The sequence below is a fragment of the Zerene cesonia genome, chromosome 9 (assembly GCF_012273895.1).
Source record: "Zerene cesonia ecotype Mississippi chromosome 9, Zerene_cesonia_1.1, whole genome shotgun sequence".
In the NCBI taxonomy this organism is placed as follows: Eukaryota; Metazoa; Arthropoda; class Insecta; order Lepidoptera; family Pieridae; genus Zerene; species Zerene cesonia.
This window is the reverse complement of record NC_052110.1, coordinates 5395547-5404539: the sequence shown is the minus strand read 5'-3', so window position 1 is coordinate 5404539 and position 8993 is coordinate 5395547. Positions and strand designations below refer to the sequence as shown.

The window sequence follows — 8993 nt, the reverse complement described above, 5'->3', positions numbered from 1 at the left end:
TGACAGATTCGAAATTCAAATGTAATATTTTTTTATAATTAAGTGTAACAGTATTTATGGCCAGACTAAGTATTTAGCCTGTATTAATTAGCCTATATTGATTACATAGCGGCAATAGAACCGATAGAGAGAGATATATATATATATATATATATATATATATATATATATCTGTCACATATTTTAAACTAGCTGTGCCCCGCGGTTTCACCCGCGTAAGTCCGTATCCCGTAGGAATATCGGAATAAAAAGTTGCCTATATGTTATTCCAGTTATCCAGCTGTCTACGTACCAAATTTCATTGCAATTGGTTCAGTAGTTTTTACGTGAAAGAGTAACAAACATCCATACATCCATACTTACAAACTTTCGCATTTATAATATTAATAGGATAGTTCGATCTTGGTAATCACAGAATGTCAAATTCCAGGTTGTTCATATAACTTCACATCCGAAGAGAAAACCAGTGCCATATTTACGAGAAATCAATGTTCTTGATATATCTATGAAGATAATTTCAAAGTATCGTACTGGTAAGTCGACAAATATTCTAATATAGACACAATTTAAATTTTCACTGTTTGTTTTTATGTATTTCATTAATCATATGTTCAAAGGGCGAAAATTTGTCAAATTTGATATCGTTCCAGATAAAAATAATTTCATCCTTGATAATTTTTTTGCTAAAATAAAATAATCAATTAATGTTTCAGATGATGTCCTAAACATCAAAAATATTGTAAGCAAAGGCTCCAATCCTCTGTTCTTTATAACTGTTGTCCATGAAATGCATAAGCAAGTATTTGAAGATCCAGAAATTATTGAGTTCTTCAGCGATCCCAATCAGAAGTTCGACGGAGTTATTGTGGAATGGCTTTTCTCGAATTTTGTTGCAGGGTACTTAATTGAATTAGCCTTACTGAAATGCCTGTGATTGATCTTGGGGTTAGACATAGGTTATTTTTTTTTAAACATGGCTAGTACCTATATAATTAGCATGTCTAAAATAAACAATAATTAAACTCTTTAATGATAGAATTAACTAAATTGAGACTTGAGATTTTAAGTTAAATCGAAATATAGAAATATTTCCTCTTTGAAATTAGTAACTCCGCAAGCGGCTTCGCCCGCATTATCAAGACAGTCCTGGGGTTGAACGCATAATTTCCGTTTCCTTGCGATTTTCGGAATAAAAACAATCATATCTCCTTTCTCCCGTTTCAAACGATCTTTGTACCAAATTTCACGTAAATAAGTAGAATGGGTTTTTGCGTGGACACAAACTTACATTAACATTTGTAATTTATTGTAGCTAATTTGAATAGCCTCTCTTTCTGGAACTTTCAGGATTGCTCCACTATTTAAATGCCCATTGATATGGCTAGCAACAACACAGGCGCACTGGCAAGTCTTGGATTTAGTTGACGAGATTCCAAACCCAGCATTCAGTGCTGACATATTTTCATCAAACATACCTCCTTTTAGCTCTTGGCAGAGGCTTGAAGAGTTATGGGCTATTGTCAAACGGTCTATTGAATTCAGGTAAGTTACTTCTTAAAAGACTTTTAACATAATAAACAATTATCAACCGACTTCATTCTTACATTAAGCAGTGGTGACTTACATTGCAGTCGGGGATGGAAGGTTTGGGAACAGTGCAGGAATTAAATTGATGTTTCAATTTATCTGTACTTTATCCACGTGAACTTTGCTCGATTTTGAAAATTATTATACTGATCCTTGAGTGCAATAGGTTATAAATCACTACATAGTATAAAGCAAAGTCGCTTTCCGCGTATGTATGTATGTATACTTAGATATTTAAAACTACATAACGGATTTGGATGGGGTATTTTTAAGAGATATAGTATTTCAAGAGCAAGAGTTGTTTATGACTCTTCATATAAACATATTTCGAAATTGATCCTTTAATCCATAATATTTTACCACCATAAAAAATTAACAGTAATTGCGAGCAGTAGGTACATCGCCAAATTGAAAAAGTTTATAAAGAATAGACTAAGATTGCCTTGATTTTAGATATTTCATCACACCAGTGGAGAAAGAAATTTTCGATTCATCACTAAGAAAACTAGCGAAGAAACGAGGACTAACTATGCCCTCATATGAAGAAGCAATTTATAACGGATCTTTGCTGTTAATAAACTCCCATCCATCTATCAGCCAGCCATACAGATTGCCCCAGAATGCCAAATATGTCGCTGGTTTTCATATAGATGCAAATGTGAAACCATTGCCATTGGTATACATTCGTTTTCTTATAATTTATCAAAATTTAAAAAAACTCAAAATTAATAAAAAAAAAATCAATCAAATTTTTATTACATTGTGAAATTCGTTGCGTTAACGTTAGAGCCTAAACCTAAACCAATACGCTCAAAATATTATTATTTCAATTGTAAATATTATATACCTATCCTTAACTGCTTCATATTATATTCGTGTTTGAGATACGAGACTTCACTCATAGCCATTTTTTATTATATTTTGTAGAAAATTTCAATATTATTCTATCCTCAATATGAAGTTATTCTATGAAGAAGGTGATAATGCGGTTATATTTATTTTAGGATCTTCAGCATTTGATGGACAAAGCCAAGTACGGTGTTATCTACTTTAGTATGGGTTCGCACACACCAAGTGTGTATATGAGTGATTACATGAAAAATTCACTTGTGATTATGTTTTCGAAATTACGGGAAACAGTGATTTGGAAATTTGAAGGCGATATGCAAAATATTCCTGACAATGTTCATCTGGTGAAATGGGCACCCCAGCAAAGTATTTTAGGTGAGATTTTCATAGAATTTTTGTATGATTTTTGACGAAAATTCTACCTGCGCCCCGCGGTTTTACCCGCGTAAGTCCGTGTCCCGTAGGAATATCGGGATAAAAAGTTGCCTACATGTTATTTCAGTTGTCCAGCTATCTACGTACCAAATTTCATTGCAATTGGTTCAGTGGTTTTTGCGTGAAAGAGCAACAAACACACACATCCTTAAAAACTTTCACACTTATAATATTAGAAGGATTTAAATTACCCAGTTCCCAATACCAGTTCATTTAGCATCCCATACCTTAGGACTGTATCTCGTAAGTACTTCATGTGATCCGTGTCACGTCGAGTCGTCAGTCGAACGTCATGTTCAAGTTGTATTACGATATATTATGTTTCATTGTTGTTTTATATCAAATTTTACTAAACGTTCAAGGTAACATGTCCTTGATAAGATTATCAGCACCATATTGATATATCGATGTTTATCTATTATTGTTAAAAGTTAAAGTTGATTTTGTGACGCTGTAGGGGGTAATCTTAGGTATATCTATGTGTATGAAATAATATAGTAGTCAATATTATCTGTTTTAATAAATCTTTGATGATTTCAGCGCATCCCAACCTAAAACTCTTTATAACCCATGGTGGCCAATTGTCTACGACTGAAGCGATACACTTTGGCGTACCAGTTATTGGTATTCCTACTCTAGGAGACCAGTATATTAATATGAGAACTGTTACACAAAAGGGCTTCGGTGTGACTGTAAATTTGGCTGAAAATATGGTGACAGACTTATACAAAGCAATCAAGGAGGTTTCAGCTAATCCTACGTAAGTAAATCGTATTTTAATTTGTTTATATTAATTTAATTAGTTTATAAAAGTTTTTTTTTTTTTTTTTTTTTTATGTCACAGTCGGCAATGGAGCTGGTGGGTCGCCTGATGGTAAGCGCTACCACCGCCCATGAACATTTGTAGAGGCATAAGGTCCATTATAGACCTTACCGATAGATTGCCGACTTTTTAGGAAAGGATTAAGAAAGGATTGGTGAGAGGAATAAAGGAAAGGACTGGGAAGGCAAGGAAAAGGATATGGGCCTCCGGCTCCCCCACTCACCGAACGAAACACAGCAGAATGCTATTTCACGCCGGTCTTCTGTGGGGGTGTGGTACTTCCCCGGTGCGAGCTGGCCTAATTCGTGCCGAAGCGTGCTCGACTACCACATTCAAAGTTGAAAAACATGAAATATACTTGCATGCAAGTTCCTGGACAATTACCAAAAAATGGCTTCCACTATTTTTTCTATGTTATATTGTAATAGTTAAATTTTTTATTTCCAGTTATAAAAGAAAAGCAAAAGAACTGTCAAAAATTTACCACGATCGTCCATTAAGTCCAAAAAGCGAGATACTATTTTGGATTGAGCACGTTGTCAAAACCAAAGGTGCACTGCACTTGCGATCTCCGGCATTGCAAGTTCCTTTATATAAAAAATTATATGTTGACCTTTTGGTGTTTACATTTATCGTAATGTATCTATTATTTAAGATTACGAAGAGCTTAGTATGTAAGCAAAGTAAAACAGTAATCAGGAAAAAAGTTAAGAAAAATTAAATATAAATTGATTCTGTTTTAAAGGGCTTTTCATGAGTATAAAAAAGAGAAACCCCATTTTAGGTTATAGAATTTTAAACCGTTTCTTTCCATTGTATTTTCGACACGTGTTTTTCAATCAATCGACTTCCAATAAAATATAATGCAGTATTACATAAACTTATATTGACAAATAAATTAGTCTATATTTACAAAAATAAACAAAACTTCTTAACCAATTAAACGGGTACACCTCTTTCTAAATAATATGCTTCAACTAACAAGGATTGTGGACTTAAGTTCGATAAGATCCACTCACCATCAGGGTATATCCTGCTACTAAAAACTACTTCACCTTCTCCACAGAATAGTTCTAAGCTACTGGCATCTAAGAAAATCCTCCAGCTATGAGATTTTTTGGGCACCCATTCTACTTGCCGTATATCATCAGATCCTCTATCGACAACTACTTTACCAGCTTCGTGGTCCCATCGCAACCAAACCTTACCACCACCCATTGAACCTTCTATTAAAAGTTCAATATCTTCATTAAGATCACCATTTATAATTAGTTCTGATTCCTTGGGTAAGTTTAGTGCTTTATTTCGTAACAGAGATCCATGCATAATAGAATTCTGTCTTAACTTTATCATTTCATCAACAGGTTTCATAATGATACGGTTACCGGATAATTTTAATTCTCTTATAATAGTCAATGCTCCAGCCCATCCATCAATTTCCTCTGGATGAGGTACTTCCCACATACTGAACCATCCAACAACGTAACGTTTCCCATTGTGTTCCAATGTTTGGGAAGCATAAAAGTCGTGGCCGAAATCAAGTTCTTGAAATTCTACTTCAGGTATAAATTCGTAAGTTTCATAACTGAAACTACCTATGATGTAGCCTGTTTGGTATGTATTTTTATATCGATCACCTTTAGGCTCCATACCTTGAGGGGACATTAATAAAATAAATTTACCATCTAGCTCAAAGAAGTCCGGGCATTCCCACATATACCCCATCTCTCCGTTAGATTCTCCTATAATAGATAAAAATTCCCAATTTTTGAGATCCTTTGATGAATATAAAACTACTTTACCACGTCCGTCTGATGTCTTGCTTCCAAGGATAAGATACCAATTATCACGATATTTCCAAACTTTTGGATCGCGAAAATCTGCTGAGTCACTTGATGGCAAAACGGGGTTACCTTTATATTTGTGGAAATTTATACCATCCTCACTAAACGCCAGGAACTGGCTCTCTTTGTAAAAAGGCTCTTCATCAATCACTTCACGTCCTGTGTAAATGAGTGTAAAAGTATTGCCATCTACAACAGCACTGCCAGAAAAACACATTTCGGCTTCAGGTATCAATGCTGTCGGTAGCTGTTTCCAATGAACTAGATCTGGACTGGATACATGGCCCCAATGCATGGGGCCCCAGATGCTATCATATGGATAAAATTGATAGAAAAGATGAAACTCTCCGTTGTAATATGAAAACCCATTGGGATCGTTCATCCAGCCCACAGGTGGTGACACATGATAATGAGGTCGATAACGAGGATTTATTTCATTTTTCTTGCTTTTTATGTATGCTTCTAACTCCACTTTAGAACTATTGTCGTGTCTAATTGACCCCGAATAAACTGTAGCAAGACAATAGATTAAGACTAATATATTTTGTATATATGCCATTTTTATTTGAATGGCAGTCGCCAAATTCGGCTCCTATTTATATAATTTTAAAGATTTAGTGATAAATATAATCTCAAGTGTTTTATTTGCACTTGCTTTGGAAAATGTCTCCTGAAAAGCATTATCAGACAGGACATTGATAAATTTTTGAAAGATACTCATGACTCTTGGGCTTATCTTTAAGGTGATTACATCGCTCAATTCACTCAAAACACCTCATATTTAAAATTCCTTTTACAAGATTAACTGCTAAAATGCATAATACCCAGGAACATTAATTAAAAAAATTGTGTTGATTACTTTTTATTTGAAAAGGGTCCAAACTTTAAAAAAATCAAGCCAAGTTCTTTTTGCTGTGTTGTATACTTTTTTTAATATCGTTATTATCGTTAATATGTTATACTAAAAAAAACCCAATTTGTACTAATCCTCCTTGTTTCACACTATCCTTTCGTCATAATTGAGAGTAATTTGGTTTATATGAAAAATATCTAGATATATAGAGATTAAAAGTAGGTTTGAATATGCAAGTAACCAGTTTGACAATTACTTATGGAAACGATATCAAAGAAAGAGAAATTTCTTATTTCGACTGCATTTTTTCGTGTTTTTTACCAAATAAGTGCTTACTGGGTGAATCGATTTCATCTTTTTTTTTTAATTGAAAGTTGGCGGCTCCCATTTGATCCCATTAAAATTTATCTGAGTGTTCCAAACATGGATTGATACACAATAAACATTGCTTACTACTAATAATAATAATATATCATATTACTGCATTCGAGAGGAAGCATGAATGAGGCAAAAACGACACCAAATATATTACGATACAACATGATACATTTCTACACTTCCTTCTAGGTCATTGAGCAGTGTAATCCCCTTAATAGACCGACGGTTTCTTCACGGATAGTGTATCCAATTTGCTCTACATTTACTTACGCGGTTAGGTATGGAGCGGCAATTATTTATTTTTCTCAATTGTTTCATGCAGGACTTTCTTCCGACGAGATTGCGTAGTCATTCTTATGACTATAGCTATTTATACAGTTTATGCTTTGTTACCTTTTTCTTGTGGATCTAGTGATTCTGGTAATTAAGCCTTTATATAATCACTGGAAATAATATAGCGATATGAGTGATGAGGCAGTTTTTGTAATTCCCGTTTTATATCGAAGAAAAATATTTATTACTACACATTAATATGGTAATTTTTTGTTTTATCAGTATTGATATATAATGAAGAGAAAGGAAACATAAACATTTCAAGACGGCTTAATATATAAAAAAATATATGTACAGGTTTCATGGTATAATTTAATTGTTTATGTTATCTAAATATGATTCGCAAGGTTAAGGTAATCTTGAAAAAGGTTAATCTTTGTAGTATCTTATAAGATGTGCATTTTTACAAATTACAATTATACAAATTTTCATTTTAAATTCACATTCGCCGGTACACTAAATTAGTACTCAATGAGCATTTTGATCAATAAAACGAATATATCTTGACCTTTCTAGTTGCACAGACGCCATTCGCTCTGAGTTTTACATCGTCCAGCTGTAGAGAAAGGGCTCGCATTCACAGTACGTTACGCTATGTAAAAAATGCTAAAATGCTCGAGAAAATACTCCAGTTTTAACCCACCCTTTCTTGAAATTATCTGTGTATTATGCATTAGTATGTAATTATGAATGTTATTGCGTACTAATAAATAATTCTTATCATTTGCAAATGTATTTTTCGTATTTCAAGGGTAATGACAATGTGTCTTTTCATACATAAATAAGTCGTTTGTATGTAAATGTTTTTGTTTTCAAAGAATACTGGCTATAACGAATGTCAAACATGGTGATATCAATTGGTATATCGATAGCTAAACTAACAATTCATTAATGTGTCATTTTTATAAAAAATACCTTTTTTACAATATTTTTTTTAATGCCGCAAGCGGGCAACTGAGCTGGTGGTTCGCCTGGTGGTAAGCAATCACCACCTCCTCCAAGAATATTCGCAGAGGTAGTGCCGCTGCAAAATGTGGTGCCAGTTTATAAGGAGATAAAGATAAGGAAAGGACTCACGACTGGAAAGAAGGAATGGACTGGGAAGGATGAGGAAAAGGGGACGGGCCTCCAGCACCCCTTTCACCAAAACACAGTAGCATATAGCTACTATTTCACGCCGGTTTACTGCACCGTGGAAGTGCCGGAGTGTGCATTTGAGCCTGATAGTGGATATTCCGTTATTATATCATCCATATACACATGCCTCATATGAGGGTTCACGCCATCCACCACGCTGACCAACTTTTGATTCTTGGACGTGCCGGTTTCCTCATGATTTTTATTTTCCCGTTTTTTCACTATTTTAAGCGATAGATATTAAATTATTTGACATAAAACCAAATCGCCTCCTAATATCATTAACATACAACTTTTTGGAAAATAAATTATTGTTTCTTGTTATTGTAATTTATATGGATTAGGCTGAATATCACTTAAGATCAACTATGTTCAGAAAATCTCGTGTTACATGATATTTGGATTATTTTGTAATTACATATGTGATCTCTGCAAATACTGCAATTAATATCAACGATATCAAACTGTGTTGCATAGTGGTAAAGAGATATTTAAATAGACTTTCTGATTAATCAAGAGTATGTTTACAAAATATGTAGATAACACTGAATATAAGTGGTGGAAAGTAACTGTAATGAACAGTTATTGTATAATGAATCTCGCCATGTCAATTAAATTATGAATTACTAGCTACCAGCTATTTCCCGAGGCTTTGTGTGGTCAACGACAATAAAGTCGTCATACATGTCATGTTTTTAATATAGTGCCTTCTTTTATCGCAATTTCTAAATTTCGTAGTGAATCAAATGAGCAT

General features: G+C 33.8%; 2 protein-coding genes across 2 annotated transcripts in view; one reads left to right on the top strand and one right to left on the bottom strand.

Moving 5' to 3' along the window:
- LOC119829173 (UDP-glucosyltransferase 2-like) overlaps window positions 1–4493 on the top strand; it is a 9393-nt gene extending 4900 nt beyond the window's left edge. The window contains exons 3-10 of the mRNA XM_038351575.1: window positions 431–533; window positions 714–897; window positions 1348–1542; window positions 2041–2263; window positions 2592–2811; window positions 3412–3631; window positions 4142–4313; window positions 4479–4493. Coding sequence (XP_038207503.1) covers window positions 431–533; window positions 714–897; window positions 1348–1542; window positions 2041–2263; window positions 2592–2811; window positions 3412–3631; window positions 4142–4313; window positions 4479–4493 — 1332 coding nt within the window. The remainder of the gene's footprint in view (window positions 1–430; window positions 534–713; window positions 898–1347; window positions 1543–2040; window positions 2264–2591; window positions 2812–3411; window positions 3632–4141; window positions 4314–4478) is intronic.
- A 140-nt stretch (window positions 4494–4633) lies between these two features.
- Window positions 4634–6097, bottom strand: LOC119829172 (sucrose-6-phosphate hydrolase-like). The gene has a single exon (XM_038351574.1). It carries the CDS (start codon window positions 6095–6097, stop codon window positions 4634–4636), a length of 1464 nt encoding a protein of 487 aa, XP_038207502.1.
- Window positions 6098–8993: the final 2896 nt, after the last annotated feature.